Source organism: Sinohyriopsis cumingii, chromosome 3 (assembly GCF_028554795.1).
Source record: "Sinohyriopsis cumingii isolate HCF-2022 chromosome 3, ASM2855479v2, whole genome shotgun sequence".
Classification (NCBI taxonomy): domain Eukaryota; kingdom Metazoa; phylum Mollusca; class Bivalvia; order Unionida; family Unionidae; genus Sinohyriopsis; species Sinohyriopsis cumingii.
In genome coordinates, this window is record NC_142963.1 from 78,432,179 (window position 1) to 78,456,205 (window position 24,027).

The 24,027-nt window shown below is 35.8% G+C and overlaps 1 protein-coding gene across 1 annotated transcript in view; it reads right to left on the bottom strand.

Annotated features, from left to right (window-relative positions):
* The window catches only part of LOC149803159 (uncharacterized), a 255,820-nt gene that overhangs the window by 50,287 nt on the left and 181,506 nt on the right, over positions 1 to 24,027 (bottom strand). The window contains exons 23-24 of the mRNA XM_089952783.1: positions 21,923 to 22,068; positions 16,448 to 16,593 (exon numbers count right to left, since the gene is read on the bottom strand). Coding sequence (XP_089808909.1) covers positions 16,448 to 16,593; positions 21,923 to 22,068 — 292 coding nt within the window. The remainder of the gene's footprint in view (positions 1 to 16,447; positions 16,594 to 21,922; positions 22,069 to 24,027) is intronic.

Consider the following 24,027-nt stretch of genomic DNA (forward strand, 5'->3'; position numbering starts at 1 on the left):
GTCATGAGGAAATAATGTCAGACATATCAGAGCATGGAAAGTACCACTTTATTAGATTGTCTCTTTTCATAAACCATTGGGCAAAAATATTCTGGAATCTGGAAAATATACAATTCACAGAAAGCAGTCTCAACATTATGTTACTGAAGATTCAACTTTAAATGCTATTATGTAGGTCAGAAACATACAGGACAATGCTTTGTTGTGGAATTCAAGAGATGCTGAAAGGTCAAGGTTTTATTCATTATTTTCATGAAAATACAAAGAAAAACTGCAAAACAAATACTATTAAACCAATGCAACAAATGTGTTTATAATAGATAGAACTCAGAAAATTTTCTACCTGAAAATAAATTATTGCTTAAACCAATGTTAATTGCAAATATGCACACTGAGAAAAGAGGGCATAATTTAAATAAGAGAATGAAAACAACACACACACACACACACATATACATATATAAATAAATAATTTAATTATTTATCTGTTAGTTTTTTTTTAAAATTATTTACTCCATCACATGCTATTTTAATGTAACATTGTTTACGGGACTTGACCTTATCCAGAATCGAGCTCAGTTCTGTTTGACCTGATTTACTTTTTTTATTTCACTGATATAAACAACTTTTAAAAAATCTTTTTTCATCATTCTCAGAATAAGATTCATTAAGTCAAAGTCATACCTGGATTACGTGAATTGTATCATGTGCCAATTCGTAACAAACTTCTATTTTTACCAGAAGAAGGAACTTTTGATCCTCATCCATTTTGCGTCTTAATTAGTCTTATAATTGATGTTTTTGATAAAGGTTAGTCAGTTGTGCTATAACACCGAGCACCTTAAGTTGTGTTGTGTTGTGACCAGTTTGGGCTGAATTTTATTTTAAATACAAAAGTGCTCTGATACAATTCTGGGACACAAACATTCACTGGAATTTATATGGAATTCAAAACAGGAACAATATTTTCTGTGATTCAACAAGAGACTGTTGACACATCTACACTTCGTATGTTATTATAGATGTCAGCGCCTTTCATCTTGAATTTCATCAGGCTTTGAACTGAGATTCACTCAGAACTTTTCATTGATAGGACTTGTGTTTGTTAATTCTTGGATTGGGGCCCCGAATGCTCTAAAGCGCTCTCCGTCACGGATCACTGACATCTCACCTCTGTCTGCGTGGGTTCGAGTCTCGGGCTCGGCCAATGTGGATACGTGAGAATGCTTGCCGGTAGTTTTTTGTGGGTCGGTAGTTCTTTCCGGGCTTTTCCCTCCACCATTAATACTGGCCGCCATGTAAAGCCTATCTTGTGCTGAAAAATGGCGTTATACCCTATAATAAAAATTCCTGGATTACAATTTGGATTTCACAATACTTAAGTTCTTTTTTTTCTCTCATTTTTCACCTTTTGTTTTTGGGAACTAAATTATTTGTTAAATTTTACAAAGCTTGTTGTCTTCACACTTATCTGTAACTTATTTTAAGAGCATAGACTTGCAACAATATATATATATATATATATATATATATATATATATATATATATATATATATATATATATATACACACACACACACACACATACACATATACGTATACACAGATATTGCATGTCTTTCCTTGCTACCACTTCTCCCTGTTCTGTCCAAAGGAGAAGTCACTTCTCCCTAAAATTCAAGTCTAGCTTGTCCCCTATATTTTAACGTGCCAAGGGTCAAAGTTAAATAAAATGGAATAGATGGACAGCTCATGTCTTTTTCAGTTACTAGACCTCTCCAGTATATTGTAGTGTCAAGAAATGTGTGTTCACTACAAAAGTTCTTATATAGATCATAAAAGCACAAAACAAAACAAATATAAATACTCAACACAGTTTATTATGTCTTCCAGGGTTGAATGTGTTTTCTCACAAAATCTAGTGCTCAGAATAGTGAATTATAATATTTGCCAATTTTCAGAACAGACGTTTCATAAAGCATGTTGAAATGACAACAATAACTTCAGTGTTAAATTGCATGTGAAAATCAGCATAAATGTTCCATTTGTCCTAATTCACATGATCTCTAACTCAGATAATCCCAATTCCCAAACTAATCTTACACAGAAAAAGAAGCTAATTATCTCAAAATCTGTTCATATAACGTACCGAAGTGGTAATGATTTTGTGCACCCAATCAAGGTTTGGAACCAGGCCCGGGTTTGTGTTTTAGAGTCCAATGGTAAATATGTTAGAGGCACAGTCTGGAACCGGATGTTAATAGTGTGTCGCGTTTGTTGGCTGAGGTGGCGCCCTACAGTTTCGTATTTTGCATAGGGTTAGGATTTTAAAGAAAAAAGAATTTCCCTGGCTTTCCTCACTGGTTATACTGGCTATTTAAAAAGACCTTGTATATCTTAGGTATAATGCAAAGAACCTTTAATTCCCTTTATTTTGGTGTATGATTGACGGGTGTACTATGGGTTATAGAGTGTACAGTTTGGCCTTACTTCAGATGTGCACATTTCAAAAAAGTGCTAGCTCTACTTGGTCATTTTCACTTCCTGAACTTTAGAGGTAAATTGTATAAAAAAGAGCCGATAACTTTTTTTACATTTTGTATATTTGGTAATTCATTCATTGCACTTTCAGAAGCTGGTATTGTCTAGTCTGGCAAAATTCATTTTCCCTATTTTAATAGCTGCTATGTATAGTGTACTTTAGACTAATTCAGGCTGATGTTTTAACACAAGGGATCAGTCATTTTAGTTAGCAGTGTGCTTAAATCATGCAAAATTTCCAAAAGTACAATATCCAAAAGAAATATCATCCACATTACATTAATATAGCATAGAGGTATGCCAACATTCTCTCTATTGTGCATGTTTTAAATGCGAACTACTTCACCTTACATACGTCACTCTCTCAAAAGTACATATTAACTGGTGAAAGCCCCCTGAGACAGTGTGTCGTTTTGAGCGACACAATCTGAAACCGGATATCGATAGTGTGTAGCTTGAGTTGAATGCGACAATGTGTGGTCATTTTGTAGCAACAAAGTGTGTCGTTGCGTCGGGTATATTATTTCGACAGCTAAATGACACAATCACTACAAAATGGATGGAAATTTGTGATTTCAAAATGATACATGAAATTGAGTAGGAAATTCGATAATGCCAATCAGAATACTAAATTTCCAATGGATAGCAGACGGCTGTGTTTATGACGACAGAGTGACAGTGTCTTCAGCTAAATCCCTCTATGGGAGTTTTTAACTGATATAACGAGGACACTTTATAGTAGTCATTATGAGTACTAAATTTAATGGCTTGAAATTATCAGTTGACACTTTTTGCTTGGTCTTGAGACCTTTACTGGATTCCAGTAGAACCACAACTGCCAAAATGGCGGATCTCACCCCTATTTACCAGTTTTGGGAACACACTTGGGAAATTCATGACAAAGTTTTCACGAATATGACTAAATATGGAAGAATTTGGAAATATTAACCTGAGCGCCTCCTAGTGGAAAGCCGCGCGCCCAATACACACAGTAGTAAAAATGGCGCCCAATTTCAAACAACAAAAATAGGAATTAATTCACAATAAATTTTACAAAGATTCAATATTGATGATGAACAGTTTCATCACACTGGTGACGAAAAATTATGAACTTACATATTACCTTAATCCTGGAGAAAAATGGATACAATTGCCTATTTCTCAAAATAGAAGGTAAGTGATAACAGTTTACAATTCTATCATGTACACAATGGGCTTCAAAAATCTTTACCCAGATGATAAATATTTAAACAAATCAGTTTTATATGATTTACATACTGTATCAAATTACTTTTCCTTTGTGCAAGCGTCATATATCAAAACCTGTTACTACAGTTACTATTATTTGCATTGGAAACAGAGGTATGACTTTCCAACATGAAGGGAATGTAAACAATAAATGGAGATTATAAATTATCTCCAACATTAATGATATGTGCAAATGCACTTTATAAAAAATACAAGCTGACAGGTAGTCAGGATTGTTTCACTATAACTTGCACAGTAGATCTTATCTGAGACAAAATCTTGGGTAGCCATGTTGGCCACATCATACTGTGCATAACTGTCATAACCTGATATGTTTCCTGAACTGGGTACTGCCAGCTATGTTGAACACAATAATTTGTCTTTGATACAATGTGTATCATACTAGTATTGCATTCATCAAGAAACTTTAAACATATATTAGAGCCCATGCCTGCAAAACAAACTGTCCATTGCATTAACTTGCATAGATCTATTTTAAATTATGCTAAATTTCCAGAACAAATGAAGAGAAAGTAGATCTTAAAAGCACTCAGCTACTTTTTCTGACTTGCTGAATTTTACTTTGTCATGTCTGCATCTCAAATACACATATAGTGGTCTCCCACTGTAAAGCAACCCACTCCGAAGTATACAGCTACTACTCTTACAACATGGATATAGCCATGGATTATATGAAAATGGTCAAATTCTATCACCGATAGGTCAACTGAAATATGCATATAACAATGGGGCCCTGAGAAAAAATGTCTGCACTTTGTTGTAATGATGAGTGGAAGTAAAAGGAGGAAAAGGCAGTATAGTAACCTCAAAATGCTGCCTTCATGATATCCTCCAAGGAGGAGTAATTAAGGTAGGCCCAGGAGGTAGCAACATCTTGAGCCTCACAGGCCTTAAGTTTCATAAAGATACGGTCTTGATCAATAAGAGACTGGTGCACTCTTTTGATCATGGTGATAATCCATCATGAAATAGTGGCAATAGAAATGTGTATGGAGCCGTTGAGAGATTGGAAAAGATGCTATCTACTTTTTTTATCTTTCCTTTGCATGCCTTAAAATAGAACTGCAGTGCCCTAAAAGTATATCTGAATCATCTGCAGTACAGATTCCACAAAGAGTGGAGATTTCTACTGGTATAGGGGTTATGGAAGGTAATTGATTTTAATGGCTTAAACTCCTGGTTGACAAACCATTAAACACGAGCCAGAGAATTTTACATTATTGTCATGCAAGGGCAAGTAGAAACAGTCTTGAGAACAAGGTCCTGAAAAGAAGCATCACTCAAGGGTTTTGGTTAATGATCAGAAAATGCAAGAAGGATTCCATCTTGGTGCAAAAGAGTGCAAGACAGGTCTCTGCAGCTCAAAATACTTTTAATAAGATTGGCAAAGTGAAAACCTGAACCAATTACTGTGCCTTGAGAGAATTTATATGTGTCAGAAATGGTCAGCGCTGTTGCTCTTGATAGTGCATAGAGAGCATTTTTTATTCTCAAAGAGAAACAAAAGGAAATCAGCAACTGAAGATATAGAGGGGCAGCTAGGACCTACATATTTCCCTACTGCACCAATCACAGAAGATTCTCCATCTGACCTCACAGACCTTGGATGTAGAAGCTCTCCTAGCCTGAATGATGCAGCAGAAGACTCTGCCTGAAAACTTCTTCTGGAAGAGATCACTTGAGACAAGCCAGGCATGAAGGTGGAGAATTTGTGGGCTGTTGTGGAGGAGGGATCCCCATGTGTTGTGACAAGATCACTTCTGAGAGGAAAAGACCTGGGTTGAGTAATCAACAGGTTTAGAAGATAGTTGAACCATGCGTGCTGATGCCACAGAGGTGCTGTAAGAATGATCTGAGCATTGTAAGTTCTGACTTAGAACTTGAGGAATCAGTCAAAGGGGAAAGGCATAAGCGAACAGCCAATCCCTCTGGAGACTGAACGCATTCACTACCTAAGCTCCTTGATCTGGGACTGGAGAAACTTAAAATGGAAGCCTTTTTTTGAGCCTGGTTGAAAATAGATCCACTAGGGGCCTTCCCCACAGTGGGAAAAGTGATTCTGTAACAGAGCAGTGAAGAGTACATTCTGTGAGGATGGCACTGTTAGTTCTAGAGAGACTATCTGCCAAAATGTTCTTCTAGTCTGGAATATGCCAAACTCTGAGTGCTGTGTTCTCCAAGGTGGCCATGCACATAAGTTTCCAAATTTCCACAGAAAGAGAAGGGGCATGTCTACATCCTTGATGTTGGAGATGAGCTACGATGGATGTGTCATCAGAGATCATGACAAATTGACCCCTTACTCTGCTGATACACCAATGCAATGCAAGGTATACAGCCTTCATTTCTAGGCTGTTATGTGGAGGGATGATTTGGATGGGGTCCAAAGTCCTTGTAGAATTATGCCATCCGGTTATAAATGAGTGCCCCAACTGGAATCTGATGCATAGGCAAACAGATAGGAATGGAGTTTGAGTGCATGAATTGGGATTGCTATCTTGAATCAGTCACAATTCATCCACTGCCGCAAATGGTGATGAATTGTCGGTCCTAGAAAGCTCAGTGTTAAAAGAGAATCACTGCAAGGTTTCCACCTTGTAAGAAGGAGAAACTGTAGAGGTCGCATATGCAGAAGTCCTAATAAAACCAAATCAGCAGAGGTGTTCAAGGTTCCCAGAAAGGACAGATACTGTCAAGCAGACATGTTTTTGCTAGCAGTGTCTCTAACAGGGCCAGGATTCGATTTATCCAATCCAGTGAAACTCTGACAAGATATCGCTTTGTGAGGAAATTCATCCCCACATAAACAAAGTCTTGCAATGGAGTGAATTCCGATTTCTCAAGGTTGTGGTACAGATCCTGATGAAGGCATTGGATATGAACATTGTGGATCAGTCAGATGGCAAAATACTGGAAAATTTGTATTCCACCACTATTCCCATAACTTGGTTTAAAAACTTGTGTGTGCAGAAGAAATTCTGAATGCTAGGACCCAGAATTGTGAAACTTCCTGGTCAAAGCAAAACTGGAGGTATTTGCGATAAGGGAAAATACAGGGATGTGAAGAATAAGCATCCTGAAGGTTGACAGAGATGGCCCAATCGAATGGTCGAATCGCATTCCAGATTGAGGTGGTTTCCATCTTGAAAGGTTCCTCCAGAAGAAACCGATTTAAAGGTTCGAGACTGACTATCATGCAAAACTTTCCACCTTTCTTGGTGACCAGGTAGATATGGAAATAGAAGGCTGGTGACTATTCATTCAGTACCCTCTCAACTGCACCTTGCTGTAAAACCTAGGATGTGCACTTCCTCCCTCAGTTTCACCAGATTGGATTGATGAAGAAAGATGGGGGTCTTGGATAAAAGAGGTAGTTCCCGAAACTGGAGTCAGTATCCCTCGTTCACTACAGAAAGACAAATGCCAACCCCTGATGAGTGTGTGTGTACGATTTGGATTTTTAACGTAGCTTTAAACAATGTTTCAGTCATAATGCCACGATGTCTGCAGTGTGGCAGTTTATAGTGATGTCTAGCACTGAGGCATCATGCTGCAGACATATAGCATGATGTCCCACCCAGTCACATTATCCTGACATCAGGCTGACCAGTCCTAACACTAACCTCTTAATGCTGAGCATCAAGCAAGGCAGCTGTTAGTACCATTATTATAAGTCTTTGGTATGACTCTACCTGGTGAGTAAAGTTTAATCCAAGTGGATGAGATGAGTATTCCAGGCAGAAAGAGTAATCCACATATAACAAACTAAAAATTCAAGAGCCAATATTCCTTTCATAACCTGACAAAGAGGAAATTTATATCTTCCAATGATTGGTTCTTTTAGCTGGGAAATAAGATACAATTGCACATCAGCTCTGTCTGCATGAAGTACATTGTCAGGTAGAATGCCAGCCTGGTACTTCAGGAATACTCCTTCCAGATGATCCAAGGCAGACGAAAGTGCCAATAGAAAGTTATATCTCTTGACCAAGAATCTTACACTTTCAAACCGTTTGGACTTTCTGTTGATTATATCAGCAACTAAAGCATATAAAAGCACTTCATCTACATATGGGACTTTCTGGAGCATGTAATCACAGGCTGTAGCATAATAATCTCTAACAAGGTGCATCAAATGAAAAGGACAACCTGTTACATACACTAATGGAGACATTTTCAAAATATAGGATGCAACATCTTTATGAATTCCAGTCATATTGATGCATTATCAGCTGAAAACCCTATACAGTCCTGCCAACTTATGTCATGTTTCTTTATTGCATTATCAAGCAAATCAAAAATGTTTTTTCTACAGTGGAATCTAATGTTCATTCTGGTAATGAAAGAAGAACACTCATAACTTTGCCATTTTCGTTGCCAAAGTATCTGAAACATACTGGGTACAACTTTTTGTGTCATTAGCACTATTCCTGTCTGTGGTAATATTAAACAGCCCAATTTTCATGGCTTATGCTATTTTAAGTGAAGTATTCTCAGCTAAACACAGCACAATATTAGATGATTTTGTTCTTGCACAAATTTTTCTGCAATTTTGGAATCATGAAACATTCGTTTGAACAAAAGACCAATGTGGTCTGCTACCGTTATTGGTAGTTTGTTCTCAACAAATAACACATCTGCATTATAACATTCATGTCCGCACTTGAGTTATGCTGTAGAAAAGAAGTTACCTTAGTACTGGGGTTAGTAAGCTGAGCTAATTCAATGTGTTTCTTTGTTTTCAAGTGTTTTTCTACATCAACTTTACCACCATTACCATTACGGAAGTCCTTTCCACACATCCGGCAATTGGGGTAATGCTGCCCTAGAATGGAATGCTGAATTATGTCATTTTGTAATCTTTGGAGGATTCTTTTTTGGGGATCTTTTTCTGATCCATGAAATCGTTTGAAAAACATTTTTGCTCTAAATAAAAAATCAACTAGAATCCATTTGACAACTTTTAGTGTAAAATATTAAAATCATTTCCACACAGCCTACAATGGGTGTGATGCTGCCCTAGAATGGGATGCTGTATTATGTCATTCAGGTATTCATCTTTGGAGGAATCTGGTTTTTTCTAATCCATCTGTGAAATTATTTGAAAAACATTTTTGCTCCAACATGCTCATCACCTAGAATAAAGGTGACTTGCCTTTCATTGCCAAATACCTACAGACTGGTTCTGTACAAAATATAAATTAGAACAAAGAATTTGAGAGCATAAATTAAAAAATAAAAAACTGATCTGTCTTCTCTGAAATAAGCCAAACAGCTGCAATAAACAGAATATAAAGAGAGTGTGAGGAAAGTACATGCAGGTCTACTGTATTCTTGTACAAAAGCCATTAGACTGTGACATGACCTTTTGCGCACTATAGATTCTCTAATAAACATGAATCATAATTCTTTAGGTCAAAAGTTGGAAAGTAGAAACAAGCATGTTTCTTAGAAATAGGACAGTTGCTCTAAATAGAACATACAGCGTGATCCTGTTATAACACGAATTTGGATATAACATGGTCAAGGTGTGGCTCCTGAAATTTCATATACATGTATTTTTCTTGTACACAAAAAAAAAAATTCTTTCTTAAAAGTATGAAAAAAACAAAAAATGTAAAAGGTTGATTATCATTTTGGGAAAGAGATCGCATATGAATAATACAAGATGATCATGGCGTGGCTCCTGAAATTTTATATGTATTTTTCTCGTACATGAAAAAGTAGTTTTCTCTTCTAAAAAGTACAAAAAAATAACGCATAAATGTTTATTCTGGGATTGCGTAGTTCTTCGCCAATGTCACAAACTTGGATTGTTTTTCCTTATTGGCAGCAAAATATACCATGTGGCGATTTTTTTTATTGGCGACATTGTTGGCTGTTTGAACTTTTATATACAAACATTGGTTTGGAGTGGAGAAATTCAGAGGCCCCATGAAAGGAAGCAGCAAACTGGATATAAAATGCATTAAAATTTATTTATTGTTACATAAACAAAATATTTGTCCATACTGACAAACCATCTATCCGCTTAGTTTGACATCTAGCACGAGTACTGTATGTTGTGAAATATCAGCTTTTGACATTTCTGGTAACAGAGCTCAACCGGACAGGGCATTACCGCGTAATCTATCTTTCATCAGATTTTCGGCTGCACGCTAGTAATTAGTATATTTGCAAAGACTGACATTTCTATGTGGATGGTAAGTATAATTCCTCTTCTTTTCACTCAGAATTAAATCCTTCACAACACTCACATTTTCTGTAATAATCCCTATCAGACCAGAACACCTGCATCTCTATCGTCTGTTGACCCTTTGTTAATTTTCAGATGCCTGCATGGAAGGCAGGATAACACTGCTACCATCAATGTAAAAGTAAATAAAAAAATAAAAACTACATCTTACTTATTGGTTTATTCAACAGGCATGGAGGGACAGCACCTAGAATAGTCCAAACGATGGCCAATTTCTTTTTAAAAATGTATCCAGATAAAATAGTTTGCTGAAATTTCAAAGGAAACAGAATACCTTTGAAGCACCGATTGTTATGAAAATGTACGCAGCAAATAGAGAAAAAAATCGGTCTCAATCATGCCATACAATTATTTGATGTTGCTTTCACAATAAGAAATGGGCACTTGTTTGGTTCTCTAAAGCTGTCCTTTATCGGCAACTTCAATAACACATGCACCCTTCATCAAAGAAAGCTGACTACAATCTTTCAATAAAAACAAGAACTTTTCTTCAAAGGAAGTCAGTACCAACCTTAAATAAAAGGGATGGAATCTGATGGATTTTTGTATTTTCCAACGTGACTGGAACTGTGAAGTAAAAGTTTTCTTTTTGTAAGGGAAAAAAAATCATGCTTACGAATGCTACCAACAGTGGCTTAAAACGCGAACCAACTTTTACCGACTTGGGACGTACTGAAAAGTAAAAGTGCTTCGTGAATCGTTATGTGATTGTGCTGTTTTCTCGCTGAATTCAGACCAATATGACCTGTGACAAACTTACTGAATATTTTAAAGCTGTGTGTGTACATATTTTCAATGGAAACACTTGTTTGTATTGTGGATTCAATGTATATGATGAGGTTTGCTGGTGAGTACACGGTGTTGATACTCTATTCATGCTATACATTAGACATGTATATATAAACAGTATTCATGTATATGTACCAATTTGTTGTTCTCTAAATAAAGTAAACTATTATATGTCTTCTCTGTTTTCACTAAATGTGTATTTCTCATTTAATATGCATCAATTTAAGATGGTAGCTGTGCCGATGAAGCACGTATTTTAGTGCCTGCATTTATAACCTACACACACCCCCTTCGCAATTGTTTTTTTGGTACATGCATCATTTTCTTCAGCTAACTGACCTGGTTGCTTATAACATGGTTCGGTCTATAATGCAGTCAGGTTCTATGGCTCTCAACTACCGTGTTATAGCAGGATCACACTGTATTAACATTGTTAGGAAAGTGCATGCAAGACTACAGACAAGTGTACTCTTATTTCATAGCTGCGCAGAAGCTGCCTTTCCTAGAATATGATCTATGGAATTATTAGGATGTTAATAAAAATGAGAAAACTTTTTTTTTGAGGGAGGTGGATATATATATATATATATATATATATATATATATATATATATATATATATACACACACACACAACAAATGAATGTAATCCATATTCTGTCAAGCATAAAACATAATTTAGTGGAAAAACAGCATAATGATTATGTATGGAAAGGACCCAACCATCAACCTTGATGCTTTACCAGGCCTTGGAAAAGAAGTCTAGCTAAGCTCCAACAGCAATGCCTGGGAGAGGGATATGTGGCAGGATAGGGCTGTCCCTCAATACCTCCTTTGTGAAAAAGAAGGATGAGGAGGATCTATGCTGATGATCCAGCAAGGCTTGAAATGCCATGGTAGGAATGAAGCCTCTCAGCAGTTCATCAATTGTAGAAGAATGAGAAGGAGGAGGTCTAGATGAGGCTGAGCTCCTTAGAGCTTTTCCAGAGTGTAAAGGATCTTTCTGGACTGTGCAGAAGATTTTGGGCACAATTCAGGGGATAGGAGGTGATCATTTATTGCCTTGTCAAAAGACCATACCTACTCTTCCACATTTAAACAGAGATGAAGGAATGGGCATAAGAGCAGGCATCACTTATGCTTCCTCCATGTTGTACTAATTAGAGTGTACCATAATGGAGATAGCATCGTCGAGGGCACTCTAAGCTGGAGGGTGTGTAGGCATCCCTGGGAGGTGAAGAGGGTATAGGAACACTCTCGGCTAAGTCACGAACTGCAATACAGTGAGTAGGGGCTAAAGGTGTGGCATGAGCTGGAGACACAAGAATATCTGTCAGTCCTGGAAGTGACATCTCTAGCGTTCTGAATGGTTTCAACATAGTGGTAACATGATAGTAGGACAAGAGCTGCAGTATCGCCTCTGTTAAGAGGGCAAGATCCAAAAGCCCAAGGGGGCATACATAACCAAGGCCTAAGGTGGAGGGCTCCACATCCCATAGGAATTCTTTGGGATAATAGGAAAGGGGGATACCATTCCGATCCTCTAGCCTTGTCTGAGCCTGCTGGTTGGACTTCCAATGTTCATAATGAAGTGGTAGAGGGAAGGGGAGGGGGAACTTGGTCCAAACCCTATCCAGATACTGTGAGGTCTTAGTGTGATGATAGGATCATCGACTGATGCATCACTAAGAAATGTGTGGTGCTGATCCCTCCTAGTGGGAGGGTGCGACACTACTTCTGACAAGGTGATATCCATGCATCTCCTTCTCAATGGGAGGCAGCGACATGCCATGAGATGAGTAGTGCATATTCTCCACAATGGGAGGTAATGACACTAAGTAGTGAGCAGTACATCTCCTCTATGGAAGGCAGCGACAAGTTGACATGTGGTTGTCTTATCTCTTTAACAATAGAAGGTAGTGAATATTCCGGTCAGAAGACCCATTATTTTCAGTAACACAGAAGCCAGAAAATTCTGATGAAAAAGGGAAATAAAGTTTCTTCTTATTCTGACAAGTTTCTGCAGACCATGATTTACAAAATGTACAAGAATTATTTTTTGTACATTTGTAACATTTAATACAGTCTAGGTGAGTGTTCCAAGGATACTTCTTGTGGACACTTTCCCACAGGCTATATTGACATTACTCCTTAATATAGTAAGTAAAACACACCTTCTTTGTTATGTACTGCATACAGAGAACACCCCTTTTTCTGAGTAAGAAAGAGAATTCTGTGTTTTATACAACTTCTAGTGAAAATAGGAAGTATATATACATACAAAACAATGTGAACAAAATTCAATGCATTCAATCAAATATCTAGTATAGATACCATTTACAACTTGGTTCCTGCTGCGTCAATCTAGACTAAAGAACACGCAGCATCTTGTGACAAGCTGTTATTATTCCTTGCACAAATGACTTACCAGTACCTACATGTAGAATGATTTTGATATTAAGTTTATCCAACGCCAGAGGGTGTAAACAAAGTAACCCCAAATCACTGGAGGAACCAAAACTGGAAGGAAAAGGTTACCATGCAAAGATTTGGAAAAAAATGGATAATGTAACACCATTAGAGATAATTATTGAGAAGGCCAGGCCATACCTGCAGTCATGGTTCCCACACTTTTCTAAATATAAATTTACAGGTTTATTTCCAGGATGAAATTAATATTTTCAAGGTTAGCATATGACCATTACTGGATTATAAAATATGCTTTTTTCAAATTTGAAGCTGTTTCTCTTTCAAGACTCTCCAAAACATGTCAGAAAAGATGATCACATACAAAAACCCCAAAATGAGTCACACGAAATATATCTTACTATTTTCCTATATACTATAAACTGGCATTTAAAGCCAATTACAAATCCTAACTTTACTTAGCTGACCTGCATTATACTGCTATGTGGAAACAACTTAATGAGCATAAATTGTTTTGTTTCCTTTCAAACCTTTAACTGTAAAGATTTCTAGAGCAATATATGCGCATGTTATGCAAAGTAAACATTTATTTTGACAGTATGAAAAAAAAAAAACAATCAATGGAAAGTATTAGAATCTTATCTTGTAACGAAAAAAGTTTAACCCTGAATTTATGTGCGCCAATAAAATCTCAAACGAGATTTTTCAACCAACCTAAACCACTTAAGATGGTTTGGTTAAAAATTCCATCATTTAAAGACATTTACAAAAGGGCTGATTTAAATTTTGACAAAAGATCTTCAGAATTATATATTGTTGTATAAACAATGTCCGAAATTTCTGTAAAATCATCTTATCTTCTTGTAGGTCAATAAACCAGTTCCAAAACCTGCACTGATACATGGGCTCTTATTGTTTCTTAATATATAATAAAAGGGATTACAATTTCCCATTTCTCCTGGGTTCTATTTAAGATCTGAAACCAATGCTTCAAGCTAAATGTCACTGTGTAGTAGTTTCACAACAAAGTTCAGCTCAGAGATTAGACATTTTTCTAATCTGGGTTTCCTCCATATATTCCAATCCATTTTTCACATTTGGACATTTAGGATGGCGTGTGGGTTCAGAGCAATTACAAATAAAAAATTTGGAATCTGCCACAACCATAAGATAGCTTACCAGCGGGCCCAGCAAATTTAAACTATGTTATAATGACTTATACCTGCCTGAAATCAATAAGAAAAATATTTATTCAAAAATGGCAAGTATTATATTCGTTATGTCTTTAATCTGCTGATAGACTAGACGAAACTTGGTGTAGATGAAACCTGACCAGGTACTCGCCATTTGTGTTAATAGTCACATGACTTCACAACTGTCAAACAACGACATCGGAAGTCCAACTGTCACGTGATATCAACAACAAACTCCTTTTTAATATTGTTGTACAAAGTTTCAATACATAAAAGTAAAAACCAGAAAAAAACATAATTCTCAACATATTTATTTCGAGAACAACTACAAGAAACTTGGCCAGTCTCAGAGTCTGATTCATCAAGTAGAGTAGTCTGGTTCCCTGCTTTGTATGCTTCCTGTGTGAGAGAGCACATGTCAACGTGGTAGTCATGTGATATAACAAAACTCCAGAAGTAGGTCTCAGAATAAATATAGAGAATTTTGCATTCTTTCGTTTTTGTATTTTTATTGTAACAAGTATATAACTTTTATCTAATATTTTTTCTACAATATTTGAAAATGACAGCTGTGAGATTCTGTGTGCTTGTGCGACTAAACTTTGAAATCGTTAATACCAGCTCAAATTTCATCAACGCATTAGTTTCTTCATCTTGCAGCAGATTAAAGACATAACGATTTTAATATTCACAATTTCTGAGAAAATAAATAATTTTCATATCAATTTTCTGCAGGTATAACTCTATTTAACAATGTTTAAGTCTGCTGGCCCATCCGCTAAGCAGCTATGCTTTAACGCCACCATGTTCTCTTCATGTGATGCTAGGCTGGTTTTCATACCTTCCATAAAAATAAAAATAAAGATACGGATATTGTACCATCTCTGAAATTAAAAGTCTATGAGACAAATCTAATCCACTGAGCGTTAGGATTGTCTCAACAAATATATTTATGGCAAGCACCCAAATGATCCATACTGCAACCACCTAATAATATTCTGCTTAGAACTCGATAAATGTAACTCCCGATCAGTTCAGTTACGACTCAATTATGTAATTGTTTCAGGCGTCAAATTGTGGAGGAAAATTCCCGGGTTGTTCCTGACTTTCGTCAATATATGCAAAATTGAAGGACTTTTCACGGTCGAAAAAAAAAAAAAAATCATTTCTCCTGACTTTTACCCAATTTCCCAGTAGAGTGGGAACCCTGTGCAGTTAAAGAAAGCTGCAACAGGCAAATCTTCTGTGTTTGGCACATGTCTGATCAGATCAACAACTTCAACAAGTGGAGTTATCTGTGCTTGTTTTGCACATAACATACCAAGGACAAGGAAGATGCAAGAGAAATTGCATCCTACTGACAGTTTTTACACTAAGGGAGGATGTATGCACATCTAACGTATGGTGTGCTTTTTCAAGTATGAAAAATAAAAATAAACAATAGCCATGGGGAAGCTATTGCTGCTATTAAATCCAGCTTCAAAGAAACAATGTAGTAACTCTTGTTTCTTCAACATGGATCCTGACATGAAAACTTCCAATTTACATATACAAATTAGATAAATGGGCTCTCCCACAGCAGTGCTCAGTAGAATACCAAACACAAAATCATCTTAGATATTTACATTCTAATGGGATGTGAGTCTGTTTTTCAGACTAGTTTATTTTCACTTAATCAAAAATATGTACTTTTGTGCCCCCCCCCTTACCCCCCCCCACCATATTTTAGATAAATGCATCGTTTTCTTCAGCTAACAGACTTGATTGGTTATAACATGGTTTGGTCTATAACAGAGTCAGTTCTATGGACCCCAACCACCACTTCATAGCAGGGACACACTCTACTGACGAGACCTCAGAGAAAAGTTGTTTTCAGCATTCTTTATCTCCAATCACAGGAGTTAAAGTCCCTTTTTGCCCAGTCATGTAAATTAATTTTTTTCTTTGGTATTATAAGTTACTGTATATTACCTAAGATAATTCCAAGTTCACTAACATCAGCAGCTGTCCAATTAGCCACAGGTCCATAAGCAGATTTCTGAGTTGCCAACTTCTTGATGGTCTGTAACTGTGCAGTTGGGCATTGGTCCAATTTCCCAATAGTCTGTCCACTTGCCCTGATATGAAATTAGGCAAACAAAACCAATGTTTATGAAATATCCTTGAAATGTTGCAATGGGGGGATTCAAACTTACCTTTGTGCAATCTTTCATCCGCCATTCTTTTTATACTGTTGTTCTATAGATCCCAGCTGTAATAATGTCGTAACATTAACTTTGATCATAAATCTATTGTTCAAATAATTCTCTTTACAAAATTATCAATTAGGAAGTTGTATCTAACATTCTACACGCTAAGGTTAGCGAAAACAGTGATGGTTAGTTATGAAATAAGTGTCTCATGGCATGGCACACTAATGAACAGGCATCAAAAACTTTCGTCTCTCTAACAATTTTATGTTTGACGATAGAATCCCTTCTTGGTAATGAAATAATATTACTATTTGTAAAATCAATGTTCAATACAATTCATGACTTCAAATTCTTTTCAAAGTAATTACAGACAGATAATGATTACTACAAAATTTTGAATTATTAAAGAAGAGGTTTAAGTGGGTCAGTTATTGTTCACCATACATTCATTGGTCTAAAAGACAAATGTAATGGCAAGGCAGATGCTCCGAGTTGAAAGACCCATGACCCATATCAAGATATTTTCCAGCTATTGAGCAGAAAGTTGCAGAAATTAGTAGCATTAGACATGTTGTTAAACTGTGTTTCTACTTTGAGTAACATCAGAATGGACTAGACAGTTCACTGGCATATTTTATATCAATGTGAAAGGTGTTCTGATATGGCAAGGCATTTCGGGGGGGGGGGAGGGAGGAGAAGGAGGAGGAGCAGGAGAAAGTCATTCATATCTGTAGCAACTACCAATACTTGTTTCCATATGGGTTTCAATCAAAAGTTTTTCATCAGGTAGTATGAAAGCCATAATTTTGCATGGGGAGCCACCAATGACACCAACCTGACTAAGCATTTCCTAAGTTTCATCTAATTTGCCTGCACCATTCTCAGGAGGAATCAGATGGGTTGTCCACATACCTGCTATGGAAGCCACACCATTGCCTGGGATGTCACATCAGACCTAATTCTGAAACACTACGAAACATTCCACTCAGGTCTGAGTGAGGTGACCCAGCTGTTCCAAGTAAGTTTTCCATATGATTGCTATGTAAATTAAGGTGTTTTAGGAGACAATGAACATATATTGCCACACCATTGCTGGGGGTCCATTATCAGATAGATTTATGAGAAAGACTATGAAACACACCTCAGATTTGAGTGAGCTGGCTCACTGTTCTAAAGAAGCTGAAAACAGCTTTTCCACATGGTTGCTATGGAAGTGACCCAAATCAAAATTTTGTTAGTGTATGTCCCAACAAAATTTTCAAGTTTGATTGAAATAGGCTCAGCAATTCTTAAGAAGCTGAAAACAGGTTTTCAATATCGTTTCTGTGGAAGTTATTCTGTTGCTAAGCGAGCCATCCTAAGCATAATTTTGTTACATCATGTCCAGAGTAATATAAAACCAATTCTGACTAAAATTATCAGTGGTTTATAGGAAGTTGGAAACAATCATACTAAAAGATCAAACATGAAGGACAACTGTCGATAATAATTTCCATGAGCTTTCCTCATTGGGTTTCAAGAGATGTGCGACTATAGTAAATGGGCAAGTTTACCTTAGATGAAAGACACCCATGTCAGGATAATTTCAAGCTACTTGGTTAAGACTGGTGATATCTGACATCTTATTTAACTATACTTCTACTATGAGTCACTTCACTTGATACTGTATTGGCATAATTCATATGAATGTGAAAGATGTTCTATTTGTCCCTGTGGGTCATATTTGGTCGGGCTATTTTCAATGTCTTTGTACTTGTGGCAATGAAGTTCAGCATCCTCATATAATGTCTCCTAAAACACTTCAGGTCTAATTTTGGTAAAATTATCTTCAGACATTGAGAAGTCATTTCCCGTATGAAATAATTACGCGGATTCCACCTGGAACTTAAGCAGACTCCAGGCAGAATCTGCCTAAAATGTTAAAAATCTGGTTAATACAAAGGCGGACATGGAAAATTTGAGAAATCAAAGATAAATCCATCTAGAGTCCGTCTAACTCTAAGATGGACTTTTGTCAAATTCCTGCTATAAATACATCTTTAGGCATAATTTTGGACTTGGTTGATTTTCCACCCACCATCTAGGTGGAATTAGGAACTTAGTCACTGACATCTATTATATGAAAGGAGGAATATGGACTTAGTTTATTTTCTAACCAACATCTAGGCGGAATGAAGAACTTAGTCATTTACATCAGTTAAATAAGGCATAATTAGGACTTGGCTTTTGTGTGTCTGTAAAGTTAAATGACTGAAAATATAGTGATATTTTGTGATTGTAATATCACTGACAGTTCAATAAAAAATATCAATAAGACATAATAACATTTATTGTTTCTTGTACAATTTGAATGATTTTCAGCAGCACTTATGTAACTCATGTTTCAGATAGCTGTAATTTTATTGTTTATTTTGGGCACAATTTATAACTTCTTTTTACAGCTTTCCAATTTTTGTTAAATTTCTTTTTCAAATTTGTTGTTGTATTTTTGTTTTCATCTTGTTTTCCGTTTTATAACATAATTTTGCTTTTCTCCCGACCTGAATTTCCTTGATATGGACCCATTGTTTAATATCGTCTATGAAACTTTTTTTTAAAATAATGCTCCATCGGTCCCATTCTACAACGAGCTTTCAAATAAGTATTTGTTCCGTTTATTGTTGAACAGATGATCGTTGTATAAAGCTTTCTGATTGGTCAAAATACTTTAACTGACCAATGAATCGTCGCGTAACAGAAACTGATGGAAAACAGCATGTTTGCTAAACATGGCGATTCAAATTTTCAAGCGGGACGAGAGATTGAATAACCATCTGAAAAATGTGCGGCAATGAGAATACCCTGAACGCAAATTTGATGGGAACATAATTGATGAATCTCTATGAAAACTGAACGCCAGGACAAGCATTTTGCATTTTGTGCCATAAAGAGCCTTACAGTAGCGTCTAACGTGCTAAATAAGACAAGGAATTGAATCAGGAATCAGGATGATTTCGAAGTTATCAACTCCAAACTGATTAACTTTAAGGAGGGACAACGTGTATATCACTGGTGGGAATTGTTGCCAGATATCCATGTCTATCAAAGATAGTCATATCTTTGCGGAATTTTCTTGGCTGAAAAGTAGAATCTACTTTCAATCTCGTGAGGCATTATTGTGTATATTATCAAAATATTCTTCGTGTGTTAGAATTCAGTGTAAAATAAGAGTTATTATATCATGATAAACGTTTGTCACGGCTGATTTTGGAACAAGGACTAAATCGAGAGACCACAACAGCATCATAGTTTGTGCAATCAAAAATCCAGTCTACAGTACAAGTGACATAAGGCAGGCTCCTAGCTTTTCTTCTTCTCATAATCAGATTGTCTCAAATGGATGCTTTTCTGTAATTTTGCATTATTTTCACGGCTGAATTTTTCAGTGCAGATTAATATTTTATATTTTATATATGTTAAATGTGTTCACAGATGCCTGTGCATATGTTCCAGGCTTGATACTTTGATTTTTAAAACCACTTAATTATTTAATGTCAGATACTTCATATGTTGTATATACTGTATATGTTGTACATCACAGATAGAAGGCCTCAAGGTAGATTAGTTCTGTAACTGATTGAATTACCTTCTCTAAATAAAGTCATTATTATTATTATTATTATTAGTATTAACTCCCATTTCTTTTGCCTTGGATGTCATATAATTACAACATCAGTATAATTGTTTTCATGCACACTTAAATATCACCTTGGTTAATAAAGTCCTGTTTAATTCATATCCATTACTTCTTTGAAACCTGCTGAAATGTCTAAAAAACTATAAAAAAAATTCAGTAAAATACTATATAATGATCAAAATTTTAGTGAAATCTTACAAAAGTTTTAGTCAATTTTTTTGTGAGACCTCACCAATATTTCAAAGAAATTTGAGTGAGACCTCGGCATAATTTCAATGAAAGTTTTGGTCAAAATATGTGTGAAATCTCACCAAACTTTAAAGTGAAATGAAAAATACTAAGTGATGCCATGTTGGATTAGATTTTGTATGCAAGAAAGAAAATGGCATTGCCCCTTAGGACAAGTAAAACCTAAATCTTATTTGATAATGTCTGTCAAAATAAATTTTATGATCCATTTTAAAAATTACTGTGAATATTTATCATTGATTCCCAATAATATCTAAAAATCATTAGGCAGTTTAATACATAATAGAAATCTGAACTACATTTTTTATGGTTTAGGCAGAAAATGCTTTAAAAAACCCGTCTGAAATCTACCTTGACATTTTCATTATTGGATGGGGTTTCTGCAGGTATTTCCATCTAATTAGGCAGAAATAAAGATTCTGCCTAGTAACAGTAATTGCAAGCAATATTCCACCCTGAATCTGACTAAAAGTGATAATAAGGGGAATCTAGGCTAAATAAGCAGAATAAACAGATTCCGCCTAGTAGACGGAATAAACAAATTCTACCTGGTAGGCAGAATAAACTAATTCCGCCTAGTAGGCGGAATAAACAAATTCCACCTAGTAATAGACGGACTAATTTGCATATTTCGGGCTGTATTCCACCCTGAACCCACCTAAAATTTATAATAAGTGGAATCTAGGCTTTAAGGGAAATCCACTTTAAAATTCCACCTGGAATCTGGTTAAAGTCAGGGTGGAAGTTTTCGTACAGGTAATGACAGTCATACTTGATGAAAGAATGGCACTATTTCTACAAATATGAAAGGTGTTTATGAAATGATGACTTCTACCACATTTGACGAAATTCAAACTGAACAGTTTTTTGAAGAAGTCTTTAAAAAGCATTTGTATTTTTCAGTAATGGTGGCCATACCTGACAATGGATTGGCATCATTTGTATAAAATCAAAAGGACTTGATACCAGGATGCTTTTGGTCAATTTCTGTTCAGCATGTTTTGAAAAGCATTTTAATTTTTTTTTTCATTTTTTAGTAATTGCAGCTATAATTCACTGAGTTCACACCATATTTTTAAAAGTGAGAGACACTCACACCAATAGGTCACCTGTGAAATTTGGCTGAATTCTGTTTTTTAGGTATATTTGGAGAGCTGAAAGTGCTGATAAATAATGCAGTTAAATGAAGGATGGACTGGAGAACTAAAAATGTACCAGCAGATCTTCTGTACTGAAATCAAGGAAAATACTTAAATCATATCTGTAGTCACATTCTGCAAGCAAATCTGTTCATTCTAGTCCAAGTCTAAATACAATTAACTGACTCACCCTATGACACTTGGAGGAATAAAAATCAGGATGTTAGAGCTAAATCCACACAGCAGATGTCCAAGGGAAGTAATCTCAGCAGCTGTTATATTTTCTAGGTTAGTCAAAGACCTTATTGTCATGTATCTACTTGCCAGTGATGATAGCTGTAAAATAGTACATGTAATAATATCAAACATCAAATAAATTTCAGAATAATAAAAGCATTATAATTTACATTTTCAGATTTTTTGATAGCTATTATAAACAACATCTCTACCATAAAGAGTTCACTATATGCCTTACAATTTTACTATTGGGAAATGTATGGACAGTTAAATAGATCCCCAACCTCTTTTTTAAACAGCTTAAACCATCATCATTGTATAGATAAATGCTTCAAGTTTGATTGCAATTTACAATTCTTGTAAATTAAATGAGTTCATGCTACAAATATGAGGCAAACTGAATTGTGCAAGGAAAAGTATATTTTATTGTTTTGTTATTAGGCAGCCTCAGCACCTTCAATATACTGGATTTTCTCCTGACAGTTTTTAAAGCATGGTGGCAGATGTGTGCAAAAACCAAATTTATCAAATTTAATAACAAGTGCTGAATGGTCCCTAATTAACAAATAACAGACCCTCATAAAGAATGACACTAAACTATCTGAAAAGTATTTCCGGGAATTGAAGATAAGACCATTTCTAATTCTTTTTCACTGCTGAGTAAAGAGACCATCTCTGACATTCTCAAGTATGTGACTTTTATATTAGCCACCATAACAGCCATATTGGATGTAATTGGCACTGTTATTATCTACAACAAACAAGACACCATTAGAATACTTTTGGTGAAACAACATGTGATATGACCATCCATTAATGTGAATTAGAGACAAGATTTTCAAAATGTTCATTGTTGCAGCAATGTTTGAAGTCAGACTGGTAATACTCCGATTCAGGACCAACTAGATATTATAATTAAATCTCCAGGTGAAAACCCCCATGTCATACCTGCCATATTCTAATCTGCTGGGTTTTTCTTGCGGCTCAAAAAGTATCTTGAGGTCCCAAGGCAGATTAGTACATATGAACAAAACATGATGTTGTCAACTTAACTATCTTTTCACATAAGTTGTTAGAAAATGTTTGAAAATTCAAGTCTGGAGGGGAAAAAAACAACTCAAACTTTTGCTTTTTTCAAAGCATTAAACACACATAAAGAAATATTTGGTAGACTTAGCACTGTCAAGTATCAAACCATATAGATACACAAGTGGAAACACTCAGATAATCATGACCACAGTGATGTTAAATCAAAACATACATCAAAAAAAGTTTCCATTTTAAAATCTATCTGATGGCAAAATAAATGCTTAATTTGATGCAGTCTTTGCTGCTCTCCATAATTCAATAGGTGGTTTGGATGTAATGCATGTGCCATTAGTGTTCATCTTTGCACTCACAAGAGAGTAGATGGTACTACTGCCCAAACCTTCCTTTAGATTCTCTGAGCAAATACTTGGCAGAACCAGGTTGTTGATGATAACCATCATGTTAGCATTGTCAGAACTGTATCTGATGCAGTTTGACCACCGGATATGCTTGTCTCTATAGAAAGTGAAAATATATCACATTTGGTTCTGACCATTTCAGTGGGAGAGGGGAAGAACACAATATTTTAAGTTTAATAGGGTCTTTACATATAACACAGCAGTAATAAATGCCACTGACTAGCTCTGGTGTTAATGCTTTAACACATTAACCCCTGGAGGTTTTTGTCATTTTTGCCTGAAATTTGAGTAGGAAACACATTTCGAAAGCTATTTCTGAATACATCAACTTCCAGGTGATTTGCCAATAACCTATGTCTAGTTGTGTTAGAAACATCGTTTTTCTTTGGCTATTTGGCTCACACATGAGCAGAAGGGTAAAAGTTGGAGTTTTCTTTTTTTCCCTAATGGACCCATTATTTTTTAATCGAGACCACTCTTTATTCCAAATGCCCATTTATCTTACTTTTTGCAAAGGTTCATCTATCTATTTGCAGTTCATACCAGTCTGCTTTAGATTTGAGACCAAAAAGTCTCAAATCCAAACACAAATTTGGATTCTGACCATCGG